This window comes from Orbicella franksi, chromosome 10 (genome assembly GCF_964199315.1).
Source record: "Orbicella franksi chromosome 10, jaOrbFran1.1, whole genome shotgun sequence".
Classification (NCBI taxonomy): domain Eukaryota; kingdom Metazoa; phylum Cnidaria; class Anthozoa; order Scleractinia; family Merulinidae; genus Orbicella; species Orbicella franksi.
Genome location: NC_138154.1, coordinates 1,827,479 through 1,847,577, shown reverse-complemented (window position 1 = coordinate 1,847,577; position 20,099 = coordinate 1,827,479). Strand labels below are relative to the sequence as shown.

General features: G+C 40.5%; 2 protein-coding genes across 2 annotated transcripts; both read left to right on the top strand.

Moving 5' to 3' along the window:
• The first annotated feature begins 259 nt into the window (after nt 1-259).
• Nucleotides 260-3,007, top strand: LOC145501387 (uncharacterized). The gene has a single exon (XM_081480875.1). The coding sequence runs from the start codon at nt 260-262 to the stop codon at nt 3,005-3,007; it is 2,748 nt and encodes a 915-aa protein (XP_081337001.1).
• Nucleotides 3,008-3,174: 167 nt separating this feature from the next.
• LOC145501385 (uncharacterized) lies at nt 3,175-4,209 on the top strand. The gene has a single exon (XM_081480874.1). It carries the CDS (start codon nt 3,175-3,177, stop codon nt 4,207-4,209), a length of 1,035 nt encoding a protein of 344 aa, XP_081337000.1.
• The last annotated feature ends 15,890 nt before the right edge of the window (nt 4,210-20,099 follow it).

The following is a 20,099-nucleotide window of genomic DNA, read 5'->3' as shown; positions in this document are numbered from 1 at the left end:
ACGAGAGTGTGTGGAGTTGAAGGTCAGGAATCTGGACAAGACCAAAGTTTGATTATTCCAGTATGGGTAACTAGCTGTGAAAACCCCGAAAACAAACAAATGACGTAAGCTCTCATTGACTGCCAGTCCAATGCCACGTTCATTGCTGAGAAGTTGAGACAGGAGCTTGGACTTGAAGGTGTTAAGTCACCTGCTATTATCCACTCTGCATGAAGAAAATGAAGTGATCGAAAGTCACAAGGTCAAAGGCGTTACCGTGATGGATATGAAGCACCAAAATAGCATTCCTTTACCACAGGCGTTCACGAGACAGACGATCCCTTTCAAGAGCTCACAGATTCCCAAGCCTGAGGTGGCTATGTGTTGGGAACACTTGAAACCTATCGCAAGTGAACTGATGCCATACAGGAACGATTTAGAAGTTGGTTTGCTGATCGGAACAAATTGTCCAAGAGCCATAAAACCGCGAGAGATAATACCTGGTTCTGACAATGATCCATATGGAGTAAGAACTGCTCTTGGTTGGGGCATCATTGGCAGGGTATGCCTTTCCCCTGCATCTGATTCACATGAAAATTATGACGTTTGGACTAACAAGATCATTACAAGAGAACTGACCAGCACTGATGAATGCGCCAGGCCCCGTTATGGTGCAACATTTGCCCTGAAATCTTATGTTAAGGAAGTCTTCAATCCTGCCCAAGTAAACGAGATGTTTGAGTTAGATTTTCAAGAGAGATGTGGAGTCAAGAATGAGCGATCGTTGTCTATTGAAGATCAGAAGTTCCTTAACATCCTTGGTCAAGGAATCCACACGCGAGAAGATAGACACTATGAGATGCCACTACCCCTACGCTCAGAAGAAGTGGAGCTCCCAAACAACCGTTCCCTAGCCCTTAAGCGCCTCTTCCTTCTGAAGGAACGCTTTAAAAGAGACCCAGGCTATTACAAAGATTATGTGAAGTTCATGGAAGGAGTTTTAAGGGATTGTGCTGAAAGATGTGAAGGTGACGTTGCTAGCATGGGCAGAGTCAATTATGTACCACACCACGGTATATATCACCCCAAAAAACCGGGTAAGATTCGCGTCGTATTTGATTGCAGTGCACGGTATGCCGGAACTTCCCTGAACCAAAACCTGCTACAGGGACCGGATCTCACGAACAGTTTGGTTGGCGTTCTGTGCAGGTTCCGCCAAGAAGCCATAGCATTCTCCTGCGATGTTGAATCTATGTTTCATCAATTCTTCGTGAATGAGGAGGACAGAGATTTCCTGAGATTTTTCTGGTGGGAAAACAGTGATCTAAATGCAGCACCCATTGAGTACAGGATGAAAGTCCATTTATTTGGAGCCGCTTCTTCACCTGGATGTGCCAATTTTGGATTCAAACAAGCAGCAAATGATGGGGAAAAAGAATTTGGAGCTGAAGCTGCCGACTTCGTACGGCGAAACTTCTATGTCGATGATGGCTTGAAGTCGCTCAGTACAATCTCCGCCACTACAAGCCTAATTCAGAACAGTCAAGCCATGTGCGCCAAGGCTGGTATCCGCCTACACAAGTTTGTCAGCAACACCAAGGAAGTACTCGAGGCAATCCCTCCTGAAGATAGAACCACTGGACTTCAAGATCTAGACCTGAAGTTTGACCAGCTACCCATTGAACGCACGTTGGGCATCATGTGGTGTATAGAGACTGATTGTTTCAGATTCCGCATCGTCCTTCAAGATCGACCATTAACCAGAAGAGGAGTACTCTCCACTGTATGTTCAGTGTATGATCCTCTTGGATTCGCAGCCCCTCTTATCCTGGTTGGAAAACAAATCCTTCAGGAACTCTGTCGTGGAAATGTGGACTGGGACGATCCAATCCCCGACAATCTACGACCTAGATGGGAAAGGTGGAGAAACGAACTGCATATCTTAGAGGAACTGAAAATCTCAAGATGTTTCAAGCCTAAAGGCTTTGGAGAAGTAAAGAGTGTTGAGTTGCATCACTTTTCCGATGCAAGCCAAAACGGATATGGTCAGTGTAGCTACCTTCGCTTGGTGAACCAAAAGGACCAGTCACATGTTTCATTTGTCATGGGCAAGGCTCGAGTAGCACCCTTGAAGTCAATTACCATCCCTCGACTTGAGCTAACTGCCGCAGTAGTTTCCACCAAGGTCAGCCAGTGCCTCAAACAAGAGTTAGACTACAAAGATGTCATCGAACTGTTTTGGACCGATAGCCAGGTAGTGATAGGATACATAAACAACGAAGCAAGGCGTTTTCACACCTTTGTAGCCAACCGCGTACAAGAAATACACAACCGTACAAAGCCTGACCAATGGCATTACGTGGGGACTGACTCTAACCCAGCTGATGCTGCCTCACGTGGCCTCGCAGCTCAGCAACTTGTACTGAAGGGCCCGAAATTCCTTTGGAATTCAAACATTCACTCAGTACAAGCATGTTACAAGCCTGGTCCCCTTGACTCACAGGACCCAGAAGTGAAAAGGGTCTCCGTCCTTGTTACCCAGACCTTGAAGAGATTTCCTGATCACTTTGAAATAAGCAGATTGGATAGCTTCTCTGACTGGTTCAGAGCCAAGAATGCAGTAGCATTATGTTTACTACTAAAGAAGCATCTAAAGGAAAGAAAGATCAAGGAGGACCCACAAGTTCGTGAAGACAAATTGAGAGAAGTCCCCAACCTCCAACATCGGAAACCAAGGGTAGATGACTTAGCCCAGGCAGAGACGGAAATCATGCGCAGCCTGCAGCATGAACACTTTATGGAAGAAATTAGAATATTGCGTTCCCTGAATGCTGGAGAGTTCCTAGGTAGAGAAGCTGTAAAACAGCGCGACATAAGTTTGAAGAAGACCAGCTGTGTGTATCGCCTTGACCCCTTTCTAGATGCCGATGGATCCTGCGAGTTGGCGGTCGCCTCAGAAGAGCTAACATGCCAGAAGGTGTCAAACACCCAGTCATATTGCCAAGAAGATCTCACATCACCGAGTTGATAATACAATATTGCCACCATGCCATTAAACATCAGCGAAGTGGGATGACCCTTAACGAGCTCCGCCAGCGTGGATACTGGGTAATTGGTGGTACATCGGCAGTAGGATGTTTCGTCTGAAAGTGCACAATTTGCAGAAGATTTAGAGCACCCACTCAAGATCAGAAGATGGCAGACCTGCCTAAGGATAGAACAGAGCCCGTTCCTCCCTTCACTTACAGTGCGGTGGATTATTTTGGTCCTTTCTACATTAAGGACGGTCGTAAGGACGTTAAGCGATATGGAGTGATATTTACCTGTATGTCTTCACGGGCAGTCCACATCGAAACCTCGAACACGCTAGAGACCGATTCCTACATAAATGCACTTCGTCGTTTCCTAGCTGAACGTGGTCCCGTTCGCCAGATCAGATCTGACCGCGTCACAAACTTTGTTGGAGCCAAGCGAGAACTAGCAGATGCCCTACGTGAGATGGATCGTGAGAAAGTAAGCAGTCACTTACTAAAGGAGAATTGCGACTGGATCGAGATGCAGATGAATGTTCCTTCGGCAAGCCATATGGGCGGAAGTTGGGAACGACAAATAAGGACTGTGCGAAATGTTCTCGCAGTGCTGCTTCAAGAGTCTGGAACTCAGTTGGATGATGAAAGCTTTCGCACACTTATGAAAGAAGTGCAGAACATAGTGAATTCGAGACCATTCACCGTGAACAACGTGATGTCCCCAGGTGCTCCAGAACCTTTAACACCTCCTCACCTCCTCACAATGAAGGTTAAAGTGCTAATGCCTCCTCCAGGTGTGTTTTTAAGAGACGACCTCTACTCAACGAAGAGATGGAGAAGGGTACAACATCTCGCAAATGAATTTTGGAATAGATGGAGAAGAGAATTTCTACACACACTACAAGTACGCCAGAAGTGGACCAAACCGCGAAAAAACCTAGCGATTGGTGACATAGTTGTGGTGAAGGATGATCATCTCCCAAGAAACGAGTGGAAGTTAGTACGAGTTGAGCAGACCCTACCGAGTGAGGATGGTTTTGTTCGAAAGGTCGTCTTAGCCATCGGAGCTCGACTTCTCGACAATCATGGAAGAAAAATAAACGAAATTCAGCGCCTGGAAAGACCAGTTCACAAGTTGGTGCTGATTTTACCTCAAGACCGGGAATTCCCCGTCGAGGAGCCTGCCAAATCAGAGGCTTAGTGCCAAGAAAGATATTAAGGACTATTAAGGACTTGATCATGTGACCCTTTCTGACCAGATTTGACAAGAATATTTTCTTTAGTGAGATTTTCTGTAGGTATTGAACAGTGGATTCCCACTGTTGGGGAGCCATGTAACTAACGTTAAGCCGAAAAGACGCTTGGGTAAATTCCCACGGTTCTTAGCGCGCGCTCGGCAAAAACACGTGTGCTTGCTAACGCCAGATGTAAGGCAATCGAAGTTATCTTGCTCGTTTGTGACAAAATAGATCATTTTTTCCTTGGATCCTTTAAGATTTAAGACCAGTTCATTGCCCTTCGTCGCTGGACAAAGTTATTTGTAACTCGTTTTTCGCTCTGATTTATTGTATATTCGTAAGATTTTCTTGTATTTTGGCTTGTACATGTACTCGCGAACGGTTCAGTTTCTCATGGAATTTCGTCATGTATTGCTTTCTAGTTTTACGGTTCTATCCTACTGAGGAGATTAAAGAATCTGTAATTCTGCCAGCTATTTAATTGTTGATTGTCCTTTGGATCATTTTGGATGAATTTGGAGTCTATTTATCGAGCGAAAGGTCGCCGGTAACAAATACATCATCTACGCGTAAACAACAACATAAGCTGTTTATTGACATAAAAAGCTGATCCTTAAGTTTAAATCGCGGCACCGTTAGTACTTAACGCGTTCAACGTGTTCACTTAACGTGTTCTCAAGCTGAAACAATGTACAAATCTAATAGTACCCGACGAAAACTATACATTCTTTCTTGGCTCAGTGCTCGTCCACAAAATGGGCGAAGGTGAGAGGGGCGCTTATTCGAGGGAAGGCGCTTATTTCAAATTTTGGCAGATGGGAGGGGCGCTAATTCGAGAATTTACAGTAATACAAGTCTTATGGTCACATTGTTGGTCGTCCCAGCCAGCAGACAATCTGGTTTGCAATCAGTTTTCGCATTAAATGTCTAGTCGCAAGCGAAATTTCCTTGCCGCAAGGTTCGATTCTTCTTTCGTCGATGAACGATGAAATTCGATTGAATTTGTCAGCTACCACCAATGAACAGCACACTGCAAAAACAACCCTTTTCTTGATGCGATGTTGACCGCGTGTGTGAAATCATTTAAGTGTAACGGTCACATAATGTTAAGGTCGTGCAACCCAGATCCTCTGGTTTGGAGTTTCTCGCTTGAAACGTGAAATTTCAAACCAGAATTCCTTCTCGCAAGTTATAGCCTTCCTTCCTCCAATGAACGGTTAAAGTGGTTGAATCAAATGGTATATATAGTCAGTAGAAAGTATACAGCAAAAATTCACTATTTCTTTTCGAGACTGTGGAATGACAAGTGAATGATAAGATTGATGGTCACATTGATTGTCGTCCGATCGAGCAGAAAATTTGTTTTGGAACTCCTCGCGTAAAACATGGAATTCCAAACCAAATCACTTGCTCGCCGGCTTTGGTTCTCCTACCACCTACGAACGATAAATTAGGTGCAGTCTGAAAGTGGTGAGTTCGAAAGGGAAACACTGTCGGCGTCTGGGTCTTGCTTTTTAGACAAATCAGCTCATTTTCGGTACATGGCTATGGAAACCAGCAGAAAGAACAATAGACATGAATTAAACACACTTAAGTTAACTTTCGTTAGTTTTTCTATTTTTTCGTCTTTTATTAACTGGCGTATATAAAATCAATTTACAGTTGGAGCACCCTTTCAAACAGTGCCTTCAGTTCATGTTAGCTATCGCTGTAATATTGCGTTAGTAGACTGAGGTCACACAACAACAAATACAGCTTTTGAATTTTCTGAATATTCGCGGGCTTAGAAATTGTCCTCCAAAGCCCGTGGGCTTTGCTCGTCGATTGCTATCCGACAAGACTATTTGAAATGAAAACTTTCGGTATGTTGTAGAGTGTTTGAACGAGAAAACTGGTGATTGATCAACAAGTAGGGCTTTTTTCCCAAATTGATCTCCAAAGGTGGAAAATAAAACAGTGCAATCAACTTGACCCCACGGTAAATTCTAAAACAAAATTTCATGATTTCGCGAGATGGACTGTACGGGTTGTTGTAAAGATTGATCGAAGAGTGTCGGTAGACATGGCTTGACCCTGAATTTGCACATATTTGTTCATATTCAGGGAGCTAATTCGATGGCCTTTAATCGGTATCAATGGATGAGTTTTATAGATATTTTACAGAAAATTGAGACGACGCCTAAACCCCGCACATGTTGAGTCTGCACGTGCAGGAAAGCAGAACATGTGCGATGAGTTTCACCAGCTGAGGTCGATTTGCAACTTTCCTTGACAGGTTTTAAAGCAAAGCAGGTAAACTTGGACTAAAAAGTTACCAATTACACGTGACCTGATATTCACCTTCGCTAAGATGTTACATGTAAATTCTCATTACCAAGATGCGGGATGCGTGTGAAGTCACAAACATGGGTCTGATGGGTTTGCCTTGAAACGTGATTTTCCTTTGTTTCACTATCTTTTTTCAAGTTGTTTTTGTTCCCGTCATCAGTTCGCGTGTCACATTCTGCCTGTTTATACTCCGGTGTGATCAAAGACGCTTTAGACCGTGTTCACAGATCACCAGCTAATAGCCGATGTTACTGGCGGTTACTCGCTTCTCTCTTCAACGATGAACCGGCTATTGGATTTTGGTCAGTGGAACCAGTAATTGAGCAAGTCCAGTTTTCAAGCAGCCACGCTGTACATCCAAAAGAAGCAGCCAGCTTGGGCAAAGTCCGAAGACTGGGACAGCATATTGGTTGGTTTTGCAAAATTATCCTGTTCAAGGATGGATGTTATAGTGCTACCACATTGAGCTCAATGATTTCAGTTGAGATCTTTTAATGTTGGAATTATGTCGATCGCCGCTCGGCAATCCATTAATTTTTGTGTCGAGATTTATTTTCTTTGTTGGCCTTCCTTGGTTGGTAGTTTTAGATTTGGAAAATTTTTGTTTACATGTTGTTTTGATAATTTTTGTTTCAGAATCGAGAGTATTTCCTGCGTAAAAGTTCACCTTCTATTATCCTGTATTTGATGTACATAACCCATAACAATTTCGGTTGGCGGAAGTAGTATGCAACTGACATCTGTGGAATTGTTGATTCGATTTAATAGGCAGGCAAATGGTACGAAACTTTACCATAAGCGAAGTAATTTCGGCCAATGTTGAAATTATTAGCAACTAAGTGAATTTTGCAAAGACATTAATGATCGTCGCAGTTATAACACAACTTGTGTACTGAGGCGAAAGCAAGTTTTGGTTTATTACAATGTGGAAAGGTTGCAATATTTCGGCTTAGTTTCAGAGTCATGCATGTAGTCATATAGTTGGATGACTATAACTCCGATCTGAAGTAGATCTAGAGGCGATATATTGTAACAAAAATGCAATAAGAGAAACTAGGTAATATCGGCAGATATGGGTTTACATGTATTACAATTTATTACAATGCAGAAAGGATATTATGTAATAAACCAAAATTTGGTTCAGTTCCTCGATGTGAACAATCCTCGGGCTCGTTTTTTTTATGATATATTCAAAACTGTCAGATATAGTGCTAGATTTTGCACTGAAGTCGAGCTCTCTGGAAAGTGATAACTGTACAAGAATCGTTTCTTCCAGGATGGGATTTCTAAGAGAATCGTGAAAGACTTGAAATACAACCTTTAAAGAGTATAAGACAAACGAGGAAAGACCCTACCTCTGCGGCATTGCACCTCTGGAAATCCTTATTGCTTCATGCTTCAATTTCTTCCCAGAAACATTGACTTAAATTAAGCAAAACTTATCTGAAAAGTCTCGTTACACATGCACTACGCCATGTCTAGCAAGACTTGTGTTCCGAACTGTACTTCTGCAATCTTGATTGTTGCTGGTCACTGGTAACTATCATTCAGTGGAATCGGAAAAACGATTATTCAAAAATAAGGATTTGTAGCTTGTAAAAGGACCAGGATCGAGCTACAGGAAAATACTGAAGACAAACGGTGAGACATAGAAAAGAGCCAGTTTTCTGATGTATATGTGACGACTCCGATTATAATGGTCTATAAACGCTGAGCAATTTATCAACTGCTATGAATGAACAGGAAAAAAAAAAATAAACTGGTAAATCTTTGACAGTGCCTATCGACAACACATGGTGTGAGTGGAACAGAAGACAATCAACTTGAGTTTGGATAAAGAACTTATAGGTTATGGCATTGTTAATTTACTTGAAAAAATCTTTACTTCTAACAAGAACATCGGTACTTGTTTTCTTTCTGATATGGCTATCAGAGCTGTTTGAAATTTCATTAGACTAAATACAGTGAATGACGAACGAGTTTTTATGGGCGTATATTGCGACGCGCGTTTGTCTTGGGTCGACATGGGTGCAAGTCGCTAAGATCGTTTTGTTTTAGCTTGCGTTTCCCACCATTGATAATTTTCTGAACGAAACGCTGTCGCCGGCTCTCACTGATTAATGAAATAACTTTTGTCGTATCTTCGTTCAGTGCTCGACAACTCAAGCTTCTTGAGAGACTTTTCCGGTATTCTGACAACTTGTGCTTACACGTCCTTCCTTGCAAACACAAAAATTGAAAACAGTACGTATAAGTAAAATGCAACCATTCGTGTTCTGTAGTAGTTTATTTAACTTATTACTCATTTAGCTTATTTAACCTTAAATTGAATCGAAAAATATCACAATTCTATCATTATGTAAAGAGAAATCTGCACTTTATTCTTTCTGTTCATGGATTGAGCCTATACGCCTTTTATGTGAATATGGATGTAAGACTTGCAAAATCAAAAGCATTCAGTTTTCAGGTCAGGTTTACAATATCCTCGAGTTACGGAACGAATGGTTAGTAAATTACTTTGCTTCACTGAGTCAGGATTCTGTGATGCCAGCCGAGTTCAGTGAAGTTATCGTGGGTAACATCTTTGAGAAGCAGTTGTCGTGCAAAGCCAATTTTTGACGCAGCCACAGCGCAGCAGCGTTGAATGAGGTGTCAAAACTCCTTTCATACAAATTATTGGCATGTCCCTTGTACACTCTCATATCTAAGAGTTTACTACCATGAGATTAACTTTTCGAATAAAGTAGAGCAATTAAGGGGCAATTTGTGAAGAACTAAAGATTCAGTTTGGTCTGAATGATAGCCCAAGAGCCATTCGTACATTCTTGTCCGTAACTGAATAACACGAATGGATTATAACGAGCGCATTGTCGACAAATGGTACAAGGAGCGCCGACAAATTTAAAGTGGAAATTGTAGTAGTGTATTCGCTGAGTTAAAGTTAGTTTAGGCAAGTTTCTTTGTCTGCCTTTATTTACCGTGGCGATGTTATATATAGACTTTGAAAGATTAGGTTTCAACCAGCTTATAGCGGTTAACTTGAATACGTAATATAAACTGATATTTCGCCTTCACGACTGAAGAGGAAATGCGAACTCAGTACTGAAGAACAGTTATGACGGATGCAGTTTAAAGTGCGCAGATTTAAAAAAAAGATTTCAGAGAATTGTGCAAGCTGTTAGGTTAGTATCTTTTGCCTCTTGTAGCGAACAGCTTGTCAAAGACAAGTCGAGTCGAAATCAACTGCTAGTATCATGTTTAACCCTCTTCCGAGCCAACTTTAATGGAGTGCATTAAACCGGGGTCATTTTTGGGTCAAAACACTACCGTCGTAATAAGTTTTACTGATTGTAACGCCTACGACAGCAAGAAGAGTTTAAAACAACTTTAGGCTAATGTCGTTTTAAAATTTCCTGATTAGGTCTGCAGTTTGCGAAGATTAAACAAACCTAGCCATCCTCGAAAGCTAACCACTTTCACTCAATGATCAAGTTCATGCACAAATTCACGCACCTCGAGAATACTGACTTTTGCACATGATTTTCCACAAGCGAATCAAATAACAGCAGAGTGCTACCTTTGTCTTTCCTCGCCAATTATCTGTATGATGAACAAAGAATAGCTGAAACCAAAGCAGTTATGGCCGATTTTCCACAAACTGACGCCATGTTGTAGAAATTTGGATATTTTCGCTCTGATTGTTTTCCATGTCAATTTTTAGCGAATATTTCCTTGTTCAACTATTTTTTGGAAGAAAAAGAAAGAAAGTGCTGGAATTCTGGACGAAAACGGGGTTTTTATGATTACTGTAGCAATATGAAGAGCATTGCTAGAGAACCATTACCAGCGAACAAATCAATTCGAATTCAAGGACAAAAATATTTGGCTTTCTATCGTCTATCTCTGCGAACTAACCAGTAAGAAAAACAGTTGCTACAATGAGATAGGTCGGTTTGTCAACAAATGATTATGGCATCTGAATTCATGCAATTAAAATCCAAGGCCGTTCTGTGTAGCTGATAACAGGCGAACCGAGGCACTCGCCTGGGTAAAAAAATTGAATTTATTTATTTTTCAAGTTCTCCTTAGAGGCTGTGCATTAAGAAAAACAAATCAACGTAAATGAAGCAGTTTTTTTGGTATTGCCTCGGAAAGAGTTATAGTCTCGTTACGGCCGTGAAATCGCATCAAACTTTGTTTTCTTCAAGGACCCCTATAAAGTGATTCATCGTCCACTTAGCAAACGGGAGACTTTCGCTGGCCAGGTTGGAACAACGGGTTTGAGAGAAATGATCCAAGGTGTGGAGATATTATGATTTATCCAGGACTCGAGGAAACCTAAATCAGCTACGCACAATTAGTGATTTGAGAGATATTTTTCAAAGGTTTGTTACGCTTGTAGAAACGTACTCGAGATGGTTTTTAATGTGAGCGTATAGTTTCGGAGCCATGTTTCAAGGTAACAGTGCCGCACGTATAATGAGGCAGTTATAAGATGCAGTCCTGTAGTTACAATGAGGCCTTTTGACTTTCCTTCTTACTGTAGGGTACATAAATTTTTGCTCGAAAGCATGCTTTGCACTAAATTTACGTAAATGAATTTGCCGCCGGGTGTTGTTTCATCAAGAAGACCTTTTAGGTCAGTGATGATTATTTTGGGCAACTCAGTATGTATTGTAAATGAGCCGTATATAATGTCTTTGTAAGGTTGTAATTTAAATGGATTGTAGACATTTTTGCACAAAGCCCGATAACAAGCGGGGTGCTACGTTTGTCTTTCTTTGCTAATAATCTGCACGGTGAACTTGAAATCGCTCAAATCAAAGCTACTTTGGTCTATTATGCGCAAATTGACGCCATGTTGTAGAAACGACATATTTTCGCTCTGACTCTTTTCGCGTAAATTTTAAGCGGATGTTTTCTTGTTCGAGTTGTTTTTCGAAGGAAAAGAACGAGCTAGATTTCTGGACGAAAACTGATTTCTTACGAGCAGCTATTTGAATCATACTTCTCTCTTTAGTCGGAAGAAAGGTTCTGTAAATTCCATGCGCGACATCAGGGTAAGAATGTACTTTCCGCAATGGCCACTGGTATATAACCATTGTTCGTTAACAAATTGAATTTATCGACCACAAAAAAATCGAGAGGACTCAGGAGAAAATAACTTGCTAAATGCATTGCGCTTACTCTAGGGAAAACGGTGCTGCTAGGAGAGATTGCAATGCTAAGAAAAAAAAAAAATTTTCTCGACGAGTGCCGTATACACTTCGACGCCATCAGAATTTAATTAAAATCACAACACCTTTAACTTCTGCTTTACAAACGCCGGAGACTTGCCATTGGGCGCGGAAAGGACTGCAAAATCATGGGAAATGATACAGCGTCTAGAGATGTTACGATTTATTTAGGACTCGAGGAAACTTAAAAAAGCGAAGTATGTCTAAGCTACACACAAGTGGTGGTAAACTCTTGAAAGATTTATTTCAAATGTTTCTTCATTTTTCTAATTCGCAGACATGTTTCAAGGTAGATTCTTGAAGGTTTCATGAGGCCGGCATAAGGTACAGTCCTGGAGTAATAATGAGGCTTTCAACATTCCTTCTTTCTCTAAGGTAAACTGATTTTTGCTTGAGGGCATGCTTTGCACTACATATATGTAAATGGAACTGGGTTATAAATTCCAATTTGCCACAGGGTGTTGTTGCATCAAGAATACCTTTTGTGTTGATGTCGGTTATGTTTGTAAATGTATCGTATACAATGTCTCATTAAGGTTTTAGTTCAAATGGCAGTACGCTAGTTATAGATATTTTTCCACAAGCAAATGATTAGCGGGGTACTAGGGTCTACCATGTTTGTCTTTCTTTGCTTATAATCTGCACGGTAAACATGGAACCGTTGAAATCAGTGCTACTATGTTCGATTATGCGCAAATTGACGCCATATTGTAGAAACGATAATATTTTCGTTCTGACTCTTTTCCTTTCAATTTTTAGCGGGTTTTTTCTTCTTCGAGTATTTCTTCGAAGGAAAAGAAAGAGCTAGATTCCTACGAGCAGCTATTTACAGCGTACTTCTCCGTTATCGGTGCAGAAGGAAGCGTTCCGTAAATTCCATGCGCGACATCAGTGTGAAAAATGTATGACGCTTGTTTCCTTTCGTCATTTTAACTCGTCCCGCAAAGATGCAGCATGTCCTTCGCAATGGCCACGGATATGCAGCCATGCAGCCGTTAAAAAATTGAATTTATCGAGTTCAGAAAAATCAAGGGACTGAAATAATTGGCTATATACATTCTACCATCCATACAATGTACTGGGCTGGTAAGAAAGATACCAATACTAAGAAAACAAATCAGGATTCGAGGAAGCTTCAAAAAGCAGTGGATGTCTCAGCTTCGTCCAGATAGCGGTAAATTTTTGCTTATATTTTCAAAAGTTTATTACATCTGCCGTAGTTCTGACTATAATTTGTCAGAAGTAAAAACTAAGTACTCGAGTTAGTATTTATTGTTAGCATATATGATGATCCGGAGACATGTTTCAAAGTACAGTCCTGAAGGTTTTATGAGGAAGGGCGGGTTAAAGTGCAGTCCTGCAGTTATAATGAGCCCTTTTAACTTTCCTTCTTTCTGTAGGGTACATTGAATTTTTACTCGGGAGCATGCTTTGCACTTAAATTATGATAAAGGAAACTTATAAATTTCTATTTGCCGCCTGGTGTTGTTGCACCAAGAAGACCTTTTAGGTCAGTGGTGATTATTTTGCGCTAATCTGTGTTATGATGTTATGTATTGCAGATTCGTCTTATACAATGTCTTTTTTAGGGCATAGTTTAATGGAATTACAGATATTTTTCCACAAACGAGTCAAATAACCAGCGGAGAACTACGTTTGTCTTTCTTTACTATTAATCTGCACGGTGAACTTGGAATCGTTGAAATTAGAGCTACTATGGTAGATTATGCTCAAATTGACGCCATGTTGTAGAAATGAGGATATTTTCGCTGAATCTTTCGCTTCAATTTTGAGCGGATGTTTTTCTGTTGGAGTGCTTCTTTAAGAGAGAAGAAATAGCTCAATTTCTGGACGAAAACTGGTTTATTACGAGCAGCCGGTTTATTACGAGCAGGAGGAGAAGTTCTGTAAATTCCATGCTCGACATCAGTGTGAAAATGTAAGACCCTGGTTTCCTTTTAATAGTCATCTTATCTCTTCAAGTTCTGCAAAGATGCAGCATGTGCTTCGCAATGACAGCTGATGCAGCCATTGCTTGTTACAAAAAGAAATTAAATTGCTCGTCCTCAAAAACATGGATAGGACTGAAAAAACTAGTTATATACATTTCTAACTCGGAGTTAGAAAACGTGGTTTTAATGATTGTTTATCATTGGGTGCGTGCAAGCGAGCCTCAGGTTTTTAAAGACTCTGCAAAATGACTGCACTCAAACTCCCTTACATTAATGCATGACAGATTCATTGGCATTAATCCTATTAGAGCAGACGAAATTATGAATAAACTGTACCTGGAGTCAATGACGGTGGAACATTTGCTCTTCCTTCAAGATCGCCATGTCTTTTGCTTAGCCTAATACAGTTGTTCGATCTGTTTTATCAGCTCTGGTGTTTGATTGGCTAGGAATCATGAATGCCGCCGTAATAGAGTATAACACTGCCTAGCGGGGCATTATTCACTACAATGAGAGCAGGGCATTTATATATATTAACTTTGGACCTAAATTATGGAACAGCCTCCCGGACTCAATAAGATCCTCGGTAATCTACTTTTACAAATGCACTAAGTGACGTGGACATCAGTTGCCATATGTAAACTAGTTTTATCTGTACCATTTATAAGATTTTTATATTCTTATACATTCTAATTATACATTCTTAAATATTTTATAGTAGTTACATATTCTTAGTTTAGTTAAATATTTATAACCAATTGTACATACTTTTTTACTTTGCTATTTTGTTTTCTTGGCGCATCTGTAAACAAGTTGGTGCGTCCTGTAGACTCTGCATACTTATCAAGTCTATGGGATGCACCGTTACCATAGCTGTCATAGCTAACTGAGTGTGTTGTCCAAGCAAAATAAACTGTCTATGTCTTTGTCTATGTCACCTAACAATCCATTTTACCTTATTTTAACTGATATGATATGAAATAATTTTCACTCTGTAACCACTCACCTCTGTCAAAGCTATTGCTTACAAATTTGAAACTCAGACAGCATTGATGTAGAGAGAGGGGAGTACAAGGTATTAGTGCTTTAGTGTATTTAGTGCATAGCCATCTTAACAAGTGTTTGAAGTTCCCACCCTCTCTTTCGTGTTGGTCGTGGCTAAGACGACCAAAAATGTGTTCATTAACAGTTTTCCTCCTGATATAGGGAACTTGACAACTGCAAGCCTAAAGCTGTTCCATTTAGGAACAATTGAAAAGCGAACAACATCATATAAAAGTAATTTTCCATATCGTTCATTTGCGTTGCGAAATTTCGCTTCCATAAGGGAAGGCTCTTATTGGAATAGAAAAAAGGAAGGAGGAAGAAAGTATTCTTATTGGAAAAGATGTGGAGGCGCTGTGACCTCATGGTTAGTGCGCTCGACTCTGCATCGAGTGGTCCGGATTCGAGTCCTGGCCGAGGACATTGTGTTGTGTTCTTGGGCAAGACACTACTCTCACCCCTCTCCACCCAGGTGTATAAATGAGTACCGACGAATGTGATGCTTGGGGTAACCCTGCGATGGACTAGCATTCCATCGAGGGTGCAGGAGAAATACTCCTAGTCGCTTTATGCTGGTCTCTGTGCTGCAGGAACCGAGATAAGCGCCTCCCTGATGGGCCACTTCGCTCGTATGCAGACATTGAAATAGATACGTGGACGAGTAGAATTCCTTACTGAACAATGTTGTCGAGGCAGACCATGTTATAAAGTTCACGCAGTTTTTCTATAAGCATTTAATTGCTCGTTAGCTCTCTATAATTTGATAAGAAATAATAATAATAAAGCATACTGTGTAGTAGATTACTTATTCTCAAATTCTATGTGTAGTTTTATCCTATAGTATATATCTTTATTTCTCTCTTTATAGTTCATTCGTAGCTTTGGGTCTCAGCTTAATAAGAAAATTACGTTCATTCCTGTTGGCAACCTTTTTGTAATTTGTAAATGTCATTTTTTTAAAGCAAATAAAGTTGTAAATAAATTAATCAAAAGCTTTAATAGTATAAACGCACGAGTTCTCATTGACCATAAAGTCTTCAATAGTAGCCAACTCTTCGAGTTCAGTTTATCACTGGAAAGTGTACCGCCGTGTAATTTCATGAAAAAATGAAAAGCTCCTTCTTGTTCTAGGAGACACAGGACACGTCACAAGAAAACACCGCCTCACTTATTTCCTCGTTCCCTTGTCCTTTTTTTCCCTATTGTTTTACGTCAACTCTGTTTACACCAATTAACAGCCCTTCAAAAGCTGTCTACAAGAAGCTGCTTTATGCTACTCGATGAAATAGCGTCTTTAATCTATAGCATCGACTGTGTTCGCCTTTCAAAAGTGAATTCATGGCTTTATAATAGTCACGTGACGTATGCTTACAAAAATAAGCAGAATGAATGCACGTGATGTCTCACGCTGCTGACATTTTCCCCAAAACGTACCAGCGTTCAAGATTTATAGTGAACATTTGGTTTATGATGCATTTTACTCATTTTGTTCCCGATTGCAAGCCAAAACAACCGAGCAACCTCAGCTGTAACAAGCCATCGGTTATGTAGATTATGTTTCTGTCACGTGTTTCTGTTACTGTCTCGTGTTTTCGCTATTCCCATTCCATATCCGTAAACGTGCATTCAAGTTACACAAACACTAACACGTGCACCCCCAGGCCTTACGTTTTATCTATAGCCACAGGGGAAGGAGGGGGTATTCCCAGAAAAATTGAGTGGGGGAAGGAGAGATTCTTGAAATGCTCACTCTATCCTATTTCAAACCAAAACGACTCAAAAACCATACCGCATATATACCCCCTGGCGGCGCATATACCCCCTCCCCCGGGTCCTTAGATAACCCTGGGAGTGAAGTTGGTGAACTCGGTTCTATTTCGGATTTTCAATTAAGTCAAGAACCTGGGATATGTAGATGATTGATATATAAACACACTCACCAAGATTAGACCCAGATTAAGGTCTGTGAGGTTTTCACACGCGTATTATTCCGAAAAATATGTCACCCAAATTTATATCAAAACATATGGCATCTTTTGATCTCGGACGGCGCGCAAGAGCTTGGAAATCTAAACGAGCTCTATTACAAATCGTATAACCCTGTCGAGTTACAACTTTGTAAAACATCTCAGGCCCAGGTCGTTCGAAAGGTGGATAACGCTATTGGATAATCACTAATCAATGGATAGCGTGGTTGTTTTGTTAACACTTCTCCACCGGGTAGTGATTTATCCAGTGGATGGCATTATCTAGCCTTCGAAGAACTGGGTCACGTTCTTAGGGGGTCGTATATCGAATGAAAGGATAGGTAGTATTTTTTTTATTTTTGAAATATGACAACGTCACATGAAAAACGCTAATATGGATTTCTTCTGACTTCAACGTCCATTCTCTTGTATCGGTAGACATGGTCAAACCTTGGCGTATTTGCCGGTGCTTCGATCCATCGCTACATGTCCATGTTACCGAAAGATCACAGCTCGTGATAGAAAGTGAATCTATCTAAAAAAAGTTCGTGAACATGTAACTGTTTACAAAACTAGTGTGACAGATAAATCGACTTAAGACCCCTTGCCAAGCCTGGAACTTCGCTCCCAGGGTCATATCTAAGAATTAAAGGGAGAGCGATTGGTAAAGGGTTTTACCGTGCACGTGCATGCCTCAGTGACACGTGTATGGATGGGGAATAGGAAAAGCAAAAACACGAGATGGTCCACATTACACGTTTCCCGACAGAGGAGGCGTGACAGACGTGACAAGATCATTATACGACTTGTTATGTTGACTTGTTGTTTACAAGACTAGTGTATCAACACGCCGACAGATATGCCGACTTAAGACCCATTGTCGACCTACACGTTCATAAGAGAAGACACGGTAGACTAATGAGTACAAAAAACTTCCCTCCCAGGGCTCTATCTAAGAATAAAGAAAGAGCCATAGGGAAAGAGCTTGGCAGTGCACGTGCGGGCGTCAGTACTTGTGTAGCATCCGTACACGTGCATGGATGAGGAATGTAGATTTTCTGATAGCAAAAACACGAGATAGTACTCCATTACACGTTTCTTTGCGGAGGAAGCGTGACATGTTGTTGCATTTTACAGGTTTTCACTCGCGGATAATTCAGTAGATGAAATGATAAAGGCCTGTCTCACTGATCTTATCCTGCGCGCAGAAGTCCGTATGACACTCCTAAGCTAAACAATAAAACATTTTACTCGCCAGTCTTGTAAATCATTCCAGTTCCACAAACGTTTGCAAGATAATTTTAAACTGCGCTTGAAGAGTTGACTTGCATTCAACAATTTTCGGCACGTGAGACGACGCCCCAATATTACGTGGGCACACGATTAGCTTTAATTAAAATATTATCCTTTGACAGTCAGAGAAAATGAAAGCTCTTTGGTCAACGTTTAGTAATGGAGTGTGATTCAAACTTTTACGTTGGAGGATGAAGTCCCTTTGGGGGACCATTTAAATGAAAGATTATGAGTAGTACTTTAAAACTTGTTCTATTGGTGACCTTATGTGACACCTAGCTAGTCACGAAAGAGATTGCTATCTTTGGCTACAGAGGGTTAAAATATCCTCTTGAAGTTTCTTGAAGATCCGATTACTTGTTTTCTGTGTTAAGTTGATCTTTTGTTTTCTGCGTTACGAACATAAGACATTCTAAAAGGGGACGTCCGCCACGAAAGGAAAGCCGCCATTTTGTTTGGTTTACAAAATCAACGTGACGGTTAATGGGCCTTTCGCCAGCATAACTATCCTGAATGTCGTTCGTTACATTGATGGAACCTCCTTCGCCCTCGTACATCTTCGCGACGAAATTTCCTTGACTTTCCGCACGTATTCGTGACAAATCAACATAATATATATAATATCTAATATATATATATATATATAATATATGTGGCATTCAATAACAATAACAACAGCAATAACAGAGGTGCGCAAAGCACACTGGTTAACAGTGGCCCTTTAAACCATGTGCAGTACTCATCGTCTCACTTCCTATATAATCGCTCCTTAATAAGACTTGAAAGTCACTTTCAACAACCGGAATAACCACGCTAATCACGCTGTTGATCTTGTTAACGAGTGCAGTTTCTTGTGTATATTTCCTCAGTTCCACAGATCAACAAGACACTGCAGGGAGAGACGACTAGCGCAGTGAAAGTACAACAGCTCGTGGCCAACTTCGTGAAGCAATTATCAACTACATGTCCCCTATGTGTCCTCTATGTGTACTGGCAAAGAACTTTTCATTTCTGAAAATTTAATGCACTTTTAAAATTAACCTTTCAAGAATTAATTACCACTTGAGATATTCATCGTCTTTTTAGATTTCCAAAGTCCTAAATGAATCATAATACGGCCAGACGGGATCACTTCTCATAGACCTTTATTCGCTCTAACATGCACTGGCGAGTCTTTAATTTTCGCAGTTAACAGGCCATAAATCCATTCTCTCTCTCTAGCGCCGTCGTTTTACTTAACTGTGTTGTAACAACAAGGTAACTATGATTTTAACTGTGTCGAAATGTTTAATCACTTGTTGACAACACCTAGCTGTTTCCTTATTATTACTATCTTTACTAGCCCAGTACTCTGCCAGGATAGTGCATATTTGGCTGGTTATTTCAGTCCTCTCAATTTTGTTGAAGTCAAGAAATTCAATTTAATAAAAACAAGAAGAAAGCTTAACAAATGTATTTTACGATAAAAATAGAATTTCGGGGAGTTTTTCCTTTAAGAAGTGTCAGGATCCGGTAAGGCGTGAAACGACCGAGGGTTCTTCTACTGAATTTATAGGGTATCGGATGCCGCAGCTCGTTTAGTTGCAAAGCCATATTTTTAACTGTTCTTGTTTCAATCGATTCGTGAGTAAGATAGTAAGTAATCAAAAAATCCTGCTGACAGCTACAGAGGAGAGCAGTCTTCATTGACAATAATTTTCGTTATAGTGTGTACTGAGACTGGTTAGATGTTTATGGGAAGGAATTGAAGAAATAAGGACTTCCAGTGGTCCATTGCAGCAGATACTTCTTTGTTGGTTCACATCCGTCACAAGTTCATGTCTTACTAAGCCATCTCAAGAAATCACGTTTCATTCGTCGGATTCTGCTCTTCTGCACGGACTGACTTCACTTTCCAGAGAAGTAACTCTAGAATATTACCATTAGTTGTTAACAGTTACAATATATGTCGATTACTCGGTTTGTCTTTTGGCATTGTTTTCCCTTCTACATCAGGTTCATGCTAATTATCTGCTTTTAACCCTTTGAATAC